Source organism: Antennarius striatus, chromosome 17, assembly GCF_040054535.1.
Source record: "Antennarius striatus isolate MH-2024 chromosome 17, ASM4005453v1, whole genome shotgun sequence".
Taxonomy (NCBI): domain Eukaryota; kingdom Metazoa; phylum Chordata; class Actinopteri; order Lophiiformes; family Antennariidae; genus Antennarius; species Antennarius striatus.
Genome location: NC_090792.1, coordinates 10,875,113 through 10,891,382, shown reverse-complemented (window position 1 = coordinate 10,891,382; position 16,270 = coordinate 10,875,113). Strand labels below are relative to the sequence as shown.

Genomic DNA, 16,270 nt, shown 5'->3' with positions numbered 1-16,270 from the left:
ACCGCAATGAAAACATCTCAACGCCACACTTGTGTAATTATACTGAACAAATGAACAATGGGATAACACTATGTGTAATCTGAACTAGTTGAGTTTCCTGCTCTGAGTTAAATCTCCTAGACTCACACATCTGCTTCCTATCATACTGCCTAAAGTACTAAGGATGATGGGAATATTAATAATTTAAATCAGGGCTTTTGTTGTAAACAAATGTGTTTTGCACCTCATCACTATGACACCGTGTATCTGTACATTCTGGGAACCCTGAATCTCTTTACCCAATTTTGTGAAGAGACACAAATTAGATGTAGGAGCCTGTACATCTTATTCCTAGAAACAATAAAGAATTTACACAACTATCTCTCTTCTGGATTTTGTGACGCCAACTCAGGCAGACAGAGGCGATGCTGTTGTCATTTCACATTGTGAAATGAACAGATATCCTTGCGGTTGTCAGAAGTTTCGCTGAGTTCCGAGGATTTTGTTCTTTATACAATCTTCAGGGACTTTCTTTGTACCAACTCATATTGAATACAGCTAGAAGTGATATTGATGGAGAAACACACAATCCTGAGAGAAATAAAAGAGAAATACATTTTCACAGCTGAACTGCATGTTCAGAGCTAACTGCAAGGATAGAATGTGTCAAACAAAGTGAAAACACAGAGTCTGCACTGAGATTTATATATTTGGCTGAAATGTGCAATGAAACTCATCTTCGTATTTCAGTCTGTCTGCAGAAGGTCTTGGTGACGGCCTTTCAATTCCACTGAGGAGCCAGAGAGGCTCAGAGCTGAGAGCAGTTAAATAACAAAAGTCACTCAAGGAGGGAAGAGCTGCAATGGTCTGTTAGCAGACAGATGCAAACTAATGGATATGTTTTATATTTATGAGTGGAAAATGGAATAGTAGCCAGATATATCATTAAATTCTCAATGTAAAATTTTATGCAGGGCTCCAATTGCATTGTTTTGTTAATTTCCTTAAATACACTGAAACTAGAAGGAGCCATTACATCATGTCAGACTTAATCACTGGCAACATCTGTGCCTTTTTTGAGCTGCAAGCACACCCACACCCACTCAGTCAAATGTAATGTGGGTCTGGGGATGCAGAGGCATGTCTGGTGCACTCTCAGGGTTGGATTGGGAGGCTCAGGGGTCAAAGGGTAACTAATTGTGCAACTCATGGAAGTCAGGATTGTTGCGGCCTTCTGCCAGTGCTCTGGAACACCACCTGAACGTCTGTCAAATAAGACAAATGAACTCTGACCTCTCTGCTGATGATATCGACCCCAGTCAGCAACCGCACGCCACATCTTTATCTGAGACACAGACAGGAGCAGAACACCGCTGTAGATCAATGTGCTTCGTGTTTAAGGAGATATTGCTGGTGTTAACCTGAATGGTTTGATATCAAAAACAATAAAACTCTTTCTCAGGAAAGACTTGTTGACTTCGGTAGTGGAAGTAGTTTTATTGCCTCTTTGGTAAGATAAATAAAAACTGTAGTCACTCCAGCCTTAAAGTGTGCATAAATTTCTGTAAAACAAAAGCTGAAAAGTCTACTTGGTACAACCTGGTCAAACTAACACTGACATACTTAGACAAACAGCTCTTTCTTTTATAGAGACCTCATAAAGAGCTCAACTTAGCTCTGCTTTCAAACTCATAGAATTCCACAAGAGTAACTCTCTTTTTACACAATGACTCAGAGTAGAGCAGTAGATAGTCAACAGTCAACAACAAGCTGACTGCCTCTTCAGCTGTGTGGCGTCTGTTTATGTCTTCTTGTTGAGGATATTTTTATTACCTGCGATCCCATGAGCGGTAACGTACCACTAAACCTCATCTACTGTCTGGAATATGTTCACCATTGAAGCCAAAAGAGCATCAGGTCTACTGTGTGTGTGTGTGAGCGTGTGTGTGTGTGTGTGAGAGAGAGAGAGAGAGAGAGAGAGAGAGAGAGAGAGAGAGAGAGAGAGAGAGAGAGAGAGAGAAAGAGAGAGAGAGAGAGAGAGAGTTATCTTTTATAGAATTAACAAATGTGTGATTGATGTATACATCACATGACGCTCCAGGGTGAAGGAAAAGGTATTGTGATGAAGATCTGGGGATCGTCCAAAGAAAAGGAGTGTCTTGTTTTCATGATTAGCAAAATGTCAAAAAGGATTTCCCTTTCTAAACAGAAACTGCAATCATGTAAGGCCGACGGCCAGAAAGACACGTCAAAGTGGGACGTCCCTTCTCTCTCCTACTGCTCTGTTTTGGAGACCAAAATGACCCAGACCTGTGTCAACAGCTGGGAAAAGCATCCCTCACTGTGCTTTGTGAAAGTGATAAAAATAACACCATGAAGGATCCCGCTGTGGGTTACGCCCTGACTCTGTCTGTTTATCTGGCTAGGAGGGTCACTGTCAGGCAGAGCTGGACTTCCAGCCAACACACATCAAGGAGACACTTTCCGAGGCTCCATTTTCGCCCCTGTCTTTTCCTGTTTTGACAGGAAACAGGAGATGATAACATAGTCGCACAAACAAGCAGAGAATGCCTCCGACCTGCTGCCGTGCTATCCTCATGTGCCAGTGGTCGTCTGTTTTCTTTAGAGGGCCTCGTGTCCAGATTTACAAAAAATAACACTCATCGACCAGTGCAAACATGGACAGCAAGCCACTGTGATGCGTAAGTGTACACGTAGAAAAAAACATAACCCCCACATGTGTTAAAGTATCTTACACGCCTGTCTTCATGCCAAACTTGAATACTCTCTCCAGAGTCTGATTGACTCTTCTGTGTGCTGAGCTCTTCTTCACAGGCTCCCAGCAGCGTGCCAGCACCGCCTCACACAAAGGAACACACTAAAACAGACCACCAAAGTCACGGACACAAGAGTAAAAGGAGAGAGATGAAAGCTTTGGTCGCCACGGGGAACCAAACATACACTGTGGAGGTGAGTGGAGGAGCAATGTCAATATTCAGCAGAAAGTGAGGAAGGGAAACACTGGGGGCCGAGGGAGGTGTGGACGGGTATCGTCTCTTGTCCAAGGCTCCTTTTTGGAATGTAAGCCTTTTATGTTGTCAGGAAGCACACCACGGTGGAGCACAACAAGTGGAGTGACAGGGCCATTAGGGAGGCTTTGTTGATGGTGAGAGAAGCTCAAAGGAACGGGACTCTACGACTGCCCTCTCTGATCCCCCACAAGCCTTTGTTTATGAGCTAATTAAGCATTGTTCAGTGGCTGTAGGAGCCTTAAGCGCCCCGTCCACACAGCATCACCATGACTTTAAATGGCTACTGTAGGGTCTTTACAACACCCTCAATAACTCCACAACTCAGCCTAAGAGCACTTTTCAAACCACTTTCTCATATGGAAATCAACTAATGACGATAATGGTATGTGCATGAATGTAAGTAGGTGAAAACAGATTGAAATACACAAATCAGGTAGAGACTGATAGGGCAAATCCAGTTCAAATGTGGTCTCCAGCTTACGCAGAGTTCAAGTATGCCCTGGTTTTATGCGCCCATTGGACGTTGCAGCCAAATACTGCCATTTTCTTACAAAGAGAAGAAGGCGTAAATGCCCAGCATGTGAAGTGAGAAGGCCGAGGGGTCAGTGGATGAACAGAACAGAGGGGTGGGGGTGGCATCTCCCTAGATGGATGTGGTAATGACCGTGTGACTGCAGGGAACACAAGCTGGTGAAGGAATGCTCACACAGACATTTGGTAGCTTATGAAAGTCAGACATGTTTCGAAATGTATTTACCTGGGGAGCAGAAAGGTGGGATAGAGTGAAGGAAAAGGCAAAGGTATTCATAGAAAATCACATTCACACTAAATAAACATTCACAACATTCTCTATTAACCGATAAGGGCAATAAAAGATGTTGATTTCTTGAATCATTTCCGAATAGCTCATGAACTCAAACCAAAAGTCTGATTTTCTCTGTATGACTAAGGACACCCCTGAAGACTAACATGTTGCTCCGATGTCAAACTCGAGATGACACAACACGTAAAACACGGGATATCAATAAAATGCATGTTACACACAAGCGTTTAATAGCTGGTTGCTGCAGTGGACATGAGAGAATGACCCTGGCTGGGTCAAAGACACAGCTTCCTGTTTTTTAGCACGCATGTAACAAAGAGACACATTTTGATGTTGCACGTTCAAAGGCATTCCACAAATATTTCTGCTTGATGTACACATTTAGAGCGCTGAACAATGGCCTCTATCATTGATGTCGAGCATTGACATACTAAGTGAAAAAAGTTAACTCACATGAAATGTTAAGGCAATCTAAGGACAGTTTTACATGGACACATGTATTTGTCCACAATGTCTCACAAGCTGCTGTTATAGTCAACTTGAAAAGCAGTCACAGCCAGTTCTCACATCAACAATAGTCAGTGTCCCTTTATAGGTCCTGCTGAGCTGATACTGAGAGGCAAATGCAGAGGATGGAGAGGCAGTTTGGGACTTGTAAATACAGAGGTTTATGTTTAAGTGCCCGACAAACATGAAGGAGATAAAACACCCTAGAGCTCTTCAGCAGAGAGAGTGACATCATAAAATAGAGCAGTAGTAACAAGAGGAGATGCATAAAGGACAAATCTATTAATGGGAGTCAGTTCAGGTGGAGAAAGGCAGGGGAAGGTTTCTCCTCAAGCATCCTGCAAGAGCGATAGCGATTGCTGATCGGGACGTAAATAAATTATCCTAACATGGCTTTTTTTCTGTGAACATCGGTGACCTTCAATGTCAATGTGTTTACTGAAATAGTTGATAAGTGAGAGAAAAAGTTCAGCCGTGTTCATCGCTGCAAAATAAATAAAAGAACCCTAAGCCACTTAGGAGGATTTGGCTTTATGTGATGCTGTTTCTTAAAGTTCAAGGTCTAATGCTTTTATCAACTTAAAGAGACTTTACTGTGTTTGGCTGCAGCAGTTATGTTGTTCGGTTCTCTCTCATCTTCATCACTCTTGAGTTGTTTACTGGCTGAATCATTGGATGCGACAGAAAATAAATGAATGGACGACCATAAGTTGTCAGTACTTGAAGTTTCACTTACTTAACTTCAACAAAGCAAGGAAGAAAATTAATTTTTATGACATAATTGAGCCAATCAGTATGAAGGCAGCAGCATCACGGAGAAGGAAAAAGCATTGATCTGCCAATCACTGACGGACAAAATGCTTCCGTATCTTGATCGGCATACTTCTGCTGCAAATCCATTATAAAATCTATATAGCTGATGCTGACCTTTGCAGTGTTCTGCCTATAGAGAAATTTAGTTTTCATCGAGAAAAAGAACAATTTCACTGCCACTTTGCAGAATGCATTGCCTTGCTATTTCCTTTAAAATGTCAGCAGGCAAGTTGCTAAGTCAAGTCATTCAATAATCAAAGAAAAATGCACACCAAAGCACACAGTCTCCACTTGCTCTTTCCTTCTGCACCACCTAGCTGCATGAGCAATATACATTTATGTAAATCTGAGATTTGCATATTTACAGTAGCAACTGACTGCATTGTAGTGTGGTGTTGTGGTACAACCTTAGATAAGCACCAAAATGTGAGTGTCAGAATAATAGGAATGGCCAATCACCTTCTCCATCACGTTCTCTATTAACCAGACCACCACACAGCCTGTGCACTGGAATGAGGATAAAACACTGGCTGTAATAATGCAATCATAAATTGGTAGCAGTTAAGTTCAGAAAGATGGATGACTTCTGCAGCAAAGTGGAAAAGATGGAGGGACTCTGAATGTGCTTCATCTCTTTCTCTTTCCTCTGGTGCTTACACGCACATTCACACATCATCAATACACACACACTCATCGTCGCTCACAGGGCTGGACACTCAAGCATGAAATGAACATGAGCAGCGTGAACTTTGACTGGCATTTTCACACTGCGGCAGGATTTATAGAGCACTATACTTATCAGAACGAGTTCCTGACAATAAAGGATAGCCCAACACATAGTGATGGAGGCCAACAAATCGAGTTAATACAACCCATCTACCAATCACAACACAACCCATTACAATCCATCTAATATTACACAAACACAAATAGAAACACACAGAGATGTATGCATACTGTGGCCCAGAGACATATATAGAAATATGACATGAAAGCACTGGTGAACTCACACAGCAGCTGCACAACACAACTACATTCTACAGCTGCTGACAGGGAGCGGATGGGTTACTCTTAAAGACGTATCTAATTACAATATAACTGTTTTGATGTTTTTTATTATTACAGAAGTGAACTGAGAAAAATTCCTTTACAAAAAAGTACACAGCCGTGTTTAAAAATATGGCTTCTTTTACCAAAGGGAGTTTCTACAGTCTTTTTGCTTCTGTAAAGTATGAGTTAAATCACTGCAAGAATTTTAAAATCCAAACAAATGTTGAAATTGGGTGACATTTAGAAATTTAACATTACATTCTCTTCAACATCACATATTCGTGTACTATATATAGTCTGGAAATACAATAATGGGCCTTCACATGCTATAAAATTTCATTAATACATTCAAGTCCAAGGGATGCATCGCATCTGAGCACATAAACAAAGAACTGATAAAGCTGCTGTGGTGCAAATCTACCTGACATAACTCAGGTAATAACAAATTCATGTTTCATCCTTATTATATTTGGTTACCTTTGTTAACTTCTCATCTAACTCTCTCTCCTATCAACAGGTGACCAAACTAAAAGCACCCTTACTTTGAAAAAGATTGTGGTTTCTCTGGGATTAGAAAGAGAACACAACTCTTTTTTAATTCAGCACAGATTTACATAAATCTCTCTAACACCAACTACTAAATGCTTAACATCTTCCAAAGAGGCAAACGAATAAAGCATTGACAAGACCAACTCCACGCTCCCCCTGATCCACTGTTTGCTGTGAGCAAGGGGGCCACGCCCTAACAGCCCAGAGTTTGCTGTCTACATATTCATCTTGGCAAGGATACACAGTGCTGGCATTCTCTTTCAGCAAAGCGCTATAAGCCAGGCAATTTGTCTGCTACCACAAGGCCTGCTGTCAATTCAGCGAGTTTTATGGAGCCAGCAAATTACTTCTAACTCAGTGCTCCTCAATGCCACCGTACCACCTTGAAATTTATCTTAACGACTATGTTATTTTAGTAATCTGAAACTGACTCAATAATGGACTGCAGGCTGTCCAGATTGAGTACATCTCATTTCACCACGATACATGGAATAATGCAGGGGGGGATAACTTTAACTAGCAGTCAGAATCACTTGGTAAATCTGGTCCAAAATGTACAAAAACAAAACTGAACGATTCCCACTGATTCCACTTCTTGTTGTCTGTGTAGGTTCTCAGTCATCCAAGTTGAGGTAAATCAAGAAGAGCCAAAAAAAACACACAAAAAAAGGAATCAACCGGACATGCTTTAGGTTGGTTGAAGACATTTCACCTCCTGTCCAAGAGGCTTCTTCTGTTCTGACTGACTAGTAGAGAGTCCAGCTGAACTTCTGTTGGAGCAGAACACAACAAACGACCGAAACCGAGACACTTATTGTTGCATTTGTGTTTCTCGCTCATTGACATTTCTGCCTTTGTTGCTGGTTCTCATACTGGCAGTGCCGTAACACATCGCCCTGTCAAGACTAGACTGCAGATCCATTGTTTCATTTCAGTCTGGCTCATTGTAACACATGATCCTTCCGTAAACAGCAGCAAACCCATTCAGACGAATGCTATTATGCATGGAAGTCATTCTTCAAATACACGAATGATGAGAAACGGCTAAAGAATATGGTTGTAATTACAATCTCAGCATGGCTTCGTGCTTTATTTCAAAGAATGAAAGGAAAAGAGTCAAACCCAGAACTCACCTAACTTCACAACTGAATTCAATACATATGTGGCTTGTAGCACGGAACATATATGATCACTTAAACATTTTTATAATCAATGCATGTTGTTTAAAGGAACAGATATCCTTTATTGTTAACATCTTCTAAATGTCAGTTAGATATGAAATGTGAATATGAAGGAGGTGACAGTCAGTTTAAGCATAAAGTCTGGAGGAAGAGGCTAATCTCTGTTGGATAAAAATATTAAAATTCACCATTTAAAACTACATTTTAACAGTTTTTTTTAAATTGACAAAAAAAATGCATGACATTTCTGTGCTTTATAAGTACAGGCAGGCACATTTAGACAGACATGGTCAGACATATACCTCTGATTACAGCTATATATTGTGCTACGTAGCTAAACATCTCTTGGTTGGAGCTTCAATGCAACAAGCAGTCAGAAGAGTGATGAAATGAAATAGTATTTCACAAACAGTCGTGGAGAGAAAGATTTTATTCATGTAAAAAAAGAAGTATTTCTTACATTACTTTTTATCATACTACTGAGCTATCATTTCTTAATTAACCTCCCTATCTGTGTGTCAAAACAACCCAGGCCAACATTTAAGAAAAGATTTAAGAAAAGCGTAGATGCTCAGCCAAGCGTAAAGCTTCTTGTCCTCTAGCTTATTGCTTTCGCATCAGCTTATTATGAGCTAATGGTGCAGCTGGTCTCCTAAGTCACACACTTTGATTGAATGTCTATACTGAATAGCCGTTAAGGATAATAGGTCGGCTTTACATATTTGACTTTCATAAATGAGAAAGGTGCTGAAACCTGTGTAATAACTGAAGGCAGCAGAGAACATTCCAGGTCTGAGCAGCTCGAAATAGCTTTTTTCACCTTCAGAGGCAGCTGAGGGAACATCTGGATGGATCACTGTGAACACATTCAGGCGAACCATCCATACGTGTGTGAGTGCATATTTGAGCGTGTGTGTGTGTGTGTGTGTGTGTGTGTGTGTGTGTGTGTGTGTGTGTGTGTGTGTGTGTGTGTGTGTGTGTGTGTGTGTGTGTGTGTGTGTGTGACTGGGCATCTGCAGTCAGCTCCTGTTTCATCTTGCCCGTGGATTTGCTGTTAGGAATGCGATGCAGACGTATGGAATGGGAGTTATTCCAGGTGAGACGTTCTCCACCAACAGATTCCTTTGCTATCCTCCCGATGAAAGTCGATCATCATCAGCCTCACTGCAGCTCAATTTTCTTCCGGAACCATCAGCCCTTGAATCTGTGCACCCTAAACCAATTTCCTGCACTCTGCCTTGCAGCAATTTACCCCTTGCAATTTCAATAAGTAGAGGAATGGGAAGCAACAATTGGGGTCAATTCACTTTCAACGTACACAATTAAAGATGGAAAGAGAAACTGCAGTAGACTTACTGAAAATATGACCCTAATCCAATAGATGCCTGAAGGTTAGAAAAACCGTTTTTTTCCATTGAAAGTCAAACGCTTTAAAACGCAGGACCAGTTCTGAAAATGTGGAAGTAGAAAAGTACATGAAAAACATTTAACACTCCTTTAACTACTGATATATTTGTTGTATTGTCTACATCTGAAGCACTAAAGCAGGTTCCATGAGGAGATAACATTTGTAAGAAATCATTTTCTTTAAAAAGCGACCTTGAAGTGAACCCACTCATTCCTTTGTTTTTTGTCTGAGTCTAATATGGGGGGGTTAGTCCACTGGGTTTCGGCCCAGGGACCGCAGGGTGTCTGGTTCAAGACCTATGTGACATTTGCACCGGCAGTGGAGAGGAGCAAGTTCACTTCCTGAACACTGCCGAGGTGCCCCTGAGCACGGCACCGTTGCTCATTGAGGTGCACCACGAAGGAGCCACATGTGTTTCGGGCCTGTTCCCATATATACGTGTGTGATTACTAACGGCTGGAGTGGAAAAAATAATTTCATTTCTTCTACGGGGGGATTAATAAAGGTTCATTATTCTTTTAATACAGTATAGTGTTGTATGGTCCATGTTGTTGGTTCTAAAGATTTTACAGTAGCGTTAGTATAAATTCATTTTATTCAGCCAATTATTCTCAGATAAATAATCTACAATTAAATGAAACAGAAACGAATTATGACCCTTTTGATGAACAAAGAACATGCCATTTGACATCATATTCTGATCTTGTAGTTTTTGTTGCTCTGTGCCATGGACAGATTAAAGTTTTTTACGCAACTTCTTCTTTTCCTTGTTTTTTTCCGCAACTATTCAGGTAAATTTAAAAGAGGTAAACATATTTAAATTAGTCCCCTGAAGATGTGTCTGACAGCTGAAAGAGTGAATGAAGCTGTGGAAACTTGAGGTAAAGTGGCAGCGAACAGCTGCTTGATGCTGTGGCGCGCAGATGCAGCGAAGCACGGTAGCACAATGACTGATGTCTATGGTCTCTGCACCACTTGACACTAGATTATTGCTCTGCGGTTTAATACAGCCACATGCCATAAAGCAGAAGTCACATTGCATGCAGGGATGAAGCAGGGGGGATGCCTGAGCCCAGTCTCCTCTACTCTCCCCTCTCGTCTCTCATCTCCTCCCAGGCTCTATGGAGTGCATGCGCTGCTGAACAGGCACACAGTCACGCAACACACACATCACCAAGAACCTCTGGGGCTCAGGTGCCTGGAGGTGAAGAGAATAATATGGTCATGCTCTGTTTTAGCTCCACGTTAGCTCAAGTTTCACAGAGGGGTCACACAGTCTTTTTTTTTTTTCTTCCTCCCTTCCATATGCCAGTCACTCCATCCTGCATCCAGCCGGGCACCTTAAACCTGTTCCAGATCACTTCGGCCCTCTGAAACCCTAAACCATCATAAAGACGAGGAAAACTGACAGAGAGGTCAGAGGTCGGTCAACAAAGAAGAGATATCCTCCTCCAAACAGCTCACCTGAGAAACAGTAGGCAGTTATTAAGACTTGGCAGTCACTGATGAGCTCCAACTTTCTTATGCCGACACACTCATGTATGTGAAGTCATATGATAAACAAAGCTACATCGCTGCAGGCTGCATGGACATGGCAACCCAACACTCAGCCCAAATTCTTCTCTGACAGTTACTGGTACAAAAAAATCCATGAGGGGACAAGCAGGAACAGAAAATATTGGGAAAATAAGTAGAAAGGAAGCAGCAAAAAGGTTTAAAATTATATTTTTATACATGCTGTATGTACAAATGTCAATGTGTGTTGGAAAATCACACAAACAGCCCCTAGATTTATGGCCTGGAAACATTTACTGTATGGTATAAGCGTTGATTAATTTGCTTTCCTCTCTGTTTCAGGAAGCACGACTTATTTGCATCCCTTTAACATGAATCCACTAACATCTCTGCACCAAAAAGTGGATCAAGGGTCAAATGAAGAACAAAGACATAGCAAATCAATCATGAATCCAAAGGAGTCTTTGTGAGAATTACTGGAGTCATAATTTATGATTTCCACGTGAAAAAAACCCGCAAAAGGCCTCACGATACAAATTAATTCTTGCAGCTGTATTCATGGTCACACACGCTCTATAATAGGCTTGGACACACTGTGCATAAAACAGCAGGACGTGGTGTTCATTACTAGCTGGACATTTTTCAATTTAGATTTAACTAAATTACATCAAGATCTCCATGGTGACCATGTTTGTTTTTGATCCAGAATTATTTTCCCCACATACAGAGGGCAAAGGTCATCAGAATGGTGAGCGCTGGGTGCAACTGACCTTAGCCTCCAACAGCTAAATTATTCCAGACCTTCAAGCCATCATAAAACTGAAGGATGTCCCCTGAAAATCAGCAAATGGACTCACAAGGTCCAAAACTGTTTGTATATTCAAAGACCTGAAAGTTTATGAGCACCCACTTTTTCATCTGCAAGTTCTTCTCAATTGAACATATTTTCACATTTCTTCACCATAAAATACATACATTAATTGTAAGTAAAAATAATACAAACTTTCTTCATGCTAATCACAACCAACAGATTGCTAACTCCATCTTCACAGTACAGATGCTTTATTTTGTAATCTTCTTATTTACCTCTGAAGAAAGCACATTTCTGCATTTTACACGACAGTTTTATGCGCTTCTAACTTTATCGTCAAGGGTAGATAATCCATTCATTCTTCTCTCTGATTGTCATCTCTGTCATGGCTCTGTGAATACAATTCAAGTTGGCCTTTGCTAAGAAAAAAAAAAGATATCAAGTGTCAAAGCTCCCGTTTAAACTGTGACTAAGGGGTTTGAACCGGCTAAGGAATCAAAGTTGTGACAGGTCACGCTGACTCCAGGCTACCAGCCTCATACGAACGCAAACTTCTATTGTTGTAATTGACACTTTTTCATGATGTCACACAAAAAAAAAAAAACACTCCTTATTTTCCTCCATCAGCACACACCGCCAAAAATGAAGTAAGTCATTCGTTTCAGGGGAAAGTTAAATAAGGCGACAACAGTTCACATTTATGCACAGAGGTTGGCTGCGGTCCAGCTGCACTTTCTCATCCGTCTGTGTCGGCACAGCCTCTGGTTACAGTAAGCAGCTAATTAGTTTCTTTGAAGATGAGATTTAATGGATCATCGTCTTCATATGTACCTCACCTAGCTGCTACATCCAGCCACAATAAGCACAGTCTACAATTATTGAATCCAGACTGTCTGCTGTAAACTATTGAAGTTATAGCTGTAGGTTGTAATTATGCAAATGGAATAGGTGAATTCCCCTGATTAGATCAGGTCTGATGGTTTTCAGTTTACTGTTTTGCCTCCCTTTTTAAAAGAAAAAGAAGAACAAGTTTTATGGAGGGGCCTTTTTTCAAAATACTTCTCTGCCTGAATTACAATTAATGTGCAAAGACGGCTAAACTTAAGGGAGACTATTTCACAGATATAATAAATGATTTGAAGTTTTCAACACAAAATTATGGTATATTTTTCATTAGAAAAACATTGTATATTATATTTATGAAGTAAAACATACTTTAATGTGCATGTGAAAAAACATCAAACAGAAAGTAAGGACAACGTACTGCTGCTCTTTCAACAAAGCAGAGCCTTTAGAGACAGGAGGCATGAAAAATATCTCATTACTGCCAGTGGATTTGGTCACAAAAAGAAAAAATAAGTCATTTTGAGCTTTCTAATGCTGCTCAAGTGGTCTGTGTGCCAAAATTGGATATCTTCCCAGGGTTTACTGATACCTCTAGGCTGCCATGAGCAGGGAAAAGCATTACTCGCAGGACATAGCGTAAGCAGCTTCCTTCAGACCCAAACAGGAAAACGCGTGAGTTGTCTGGAAGGCCTCGGAGCATGTCAACACTGAATGTTCCCTCTAGTAGTCGTCATGTATGAAAACACACTTACTACACCCAAACACTCTTCCATGAATTTGATTTACTCACTACTACTGCCTTCAAACAATACGTCTACAGGCTGGGTGAGGGGGAGGAGGGATGTCTAGGGACCACGCCAACTTCCTCTCCACAAAAAAACTAGACGGTGGATGGATTAAGAGGGAGGGGAAGCGTAACCTCGAGTAAATAATCTCCACTCTTGTTTATCCCATGACAACCACAGACACAACACTGGCTGGACTCCAGTGAGCTGATCCCAGCCCTACCACCAGGCCACCTGAGTCACCCCACTGACCCTACTTCCTCCAAAGAGGAAACAATTTTGAAGCAATCAGCCATAACTTATGAGACCTAACCTGTGAGCGTCTCAAAGTCATTCAGACAATGGGTTTATTGTCCTTTAGTTGAAGCGGTCCATACCATAATCCAGGTACAATAATAGCATCCTGCCATCGCTGTTTGTCAACCCAGAACTGAGGCCTAATTTAGCCATCAACAAGTGCAAAATGGGGGTAAAGGAGCTGCTCCCATACATTCTAAGACACAGCACACCTGGTGAAGGCCACAAAGAACTCCTGGAGGGTCCCACCGTAAAAAGAGGAGGTAAGTTCCCATAGCATATAATAGCAGTAGGCTGAATGTGTTTGCAGGGTGCACTTACCTGATACCTGAACATAGATCTAATAGGCTTAGAACAAAGATTGGACCACACACATACAGATATCTCAAACAGGGAGGCCTGGTGCTTCAAAAATATCCCCTGTTCCTGAACTACCTGTTCCTGTATGAACACTGGGTGCTGTGGGATTTGGGGTGAACATTGAAGGGTTGTAATCCAATCTGGCTTCTCTCTCTAAAACAGGACAACAAAGGAGAACGAACCAAAAGGGGGCAAACCCAGACCGCCACAACACCAGCAGTCCCAGTCCCAGGGCCTATATTTAACAGCGGTGGGAATTGTGGGAGCAGCCATACAGGAACACTTTCAATGCGCAGCGAAGGTCGAATGGGACTTCAACTTCCTCCTAAGTCTCCAACATGAGCAGCTCCTTCATTTCAACTCCCTCTGCCCCCCCCACACCCACCAGCAAAATAAAGTGATAAGCATTGTTTGGCTAAACAATGGGTCACTTTCAGCGTCTCGAATGCTTCAGTTTTCACATCCAAGGCCAGCACTTGAAGTCAGCCATGCTATACACAGCATAACAAGTGGGTCGTGGGAGCTTTCTTGGTAGAGTTGTAAACCATGGAGAGGATCACATTTTATTGTCCGTAGGTATGAGCATGAAGAACAGGTGCAGGTGTTCAAGACAAGCAAAAATATGTAGTACTTCAGAAGTAATACCGCAGCACTGAGAGGCTGCTGTCAACGCTGAGCTCATCGGGTTGTAAATCTAATCTATTTTTGGAAAAAATTACTGTAAACTAGCAAGGGAGTACAGGTAGAGACAACATGTCAAACTTGAAGGTGTAAATCTGCAAAATGACTTGATTTTGAACATGAAGTTACTTTTAAAGAGCGTGAAAAAGTTATTAAACTAACCTTCAGTGCATTTTGGTCTGCCAGGGACAGGGCTTGCTTCTTCAGGTCTGTGACTTTCTTCTGACATTGCTCACATAAACCTCCCTTTTCTTCCGACTCGGAGCTGGAAACCGACCCGGCGCCCTCAGGGGGAGGCCGGCTGCTGCAGCGCGCGTCCTCCGTAGAATTAAGTCTTTTCCTGGGGGTTACCGGAGACTCTCCACTCTGACATCCCTCCACCTTAAACGCAAGGAAATAGTGTGGCTGATTGTATGGATGGCAACAGGTTGCATCACAAGTAAAAGTTTGAGAGTGGCACTGTCACCCTGACGACCCTGGAAAAGCGCACGTTAGAGTGCGCACCGAGGAGCCGCAAAATGTGCGTCCATTTCTTTTATGTTGAAACAACCCTATTTTAGACTCAATCACAAACAATGTGACACTTACAGTGAACGTGCGGCTGTGACGGTCCCCTCCTTCGGTTACTACATCTCTCCCAAGTGACCTCATTCTCCCAGATCAAGATTACACCTCCGTTGGAACGTCTTCGTCAAACACCAAACTCAGATATTTAGCCGCGGATGAACGCGGGACTGAGCCATAGACGGGGCTGGAGACCTGATGCGGGGGTCGCCAGTCATCTGTCAGCTTGCATTTGACCAGTAGCTGCTGGTCGGAGGTAACTGATAAGTGTATGTCATGAGCTTACAGTGGAGGACTTTAGGGACAGCATGGGGGCTCCGCGATGCGCAGGAGGCGGTGTTTTCCCTTGCAAAGGGAGGGCAGAAGAAAACTTTTCCTGCGTAAGTGACTGTGGGGTTAGGGCTGTAGTGGCACAAACCACACTTTGTCATAAAACGTCAACACTGTAGAGCTCTTACACCTCTGAAATACGCAATTCTCCTAAATTCCCCACCAATATCAAGCGTCTTTCATAACTCTGGGGTCTCCATGTGGATTTGTGTTATGTGACTGGACAAGAGTGTTCATGAGGTTAAAGGGCATGTACTTCTCTCATATAATCAGTACATTGTGAGTTTATGAACTCCTCATTGAGATCATAAGACAGACATTATCATTATTCTGTTCATAGGTTGGCTGAACTTCATATTAAGCACATTAAAGTTCAGTAAATGTAAATTGAGTTCAAGGTGATTTGCATTTCTTTCATCCCTGCTCGTTATGTGTCGCTCAGTTGGTCTTTGATACCATTTAAAATAAAATTATTTTTTTAAATTTTTAAATAATTTAAATAAGTAAAATCATTTTTAAATTAAAAGAAATTTCAACAATAGAAAGTATTGTAATTTAAATGTAAAGTAACACCTGACGAAGATAGAATAATTTTATGAGTTAAAGTTGGAAAAAAATTAGATCTTTCGTTGTCATTCAAGCGTGATGGATCCGTTTCTGAACAACTGGTCAGAGGCGCAGGACCAACTCTGCGGGTTGTTGGTGTCTGGCGCCATCCTGTGGCCAAAATATACAACAG

At 41.7% G+C, this 16,270-nt stretch overlaps 1 protein-coding gene across 4 annotated transcripts in view; it reads right to left on the bottom strand.

Moving 5' to 3' along the window:
• Positions 1-16,270, bottom strand: part of kif26ab (kinesin family member 26Ab) — a 68,154-nt gene that overhangs the window by 50,717 nt on the left and 1,167 nt on the right. For 2 of the 4 annotated variants that reach the window (XM_068338359.1, XM_068338363.1), the window contains exon 2: positions 14,800-15,018. In XM_068338359.1, the coding sequence (XP_068194460.1) occupies positions 14,800-15,018 (219 nt within the window). Of the gene's footprint in view, positions 1-14,799; positions 15,043-15,225; positions 15,474-16,270 lie in introns of those variants that run through there. The other 2 variants (XM_068338361.1, XM_068338362.1) reach the window with 2 other exon arrangements.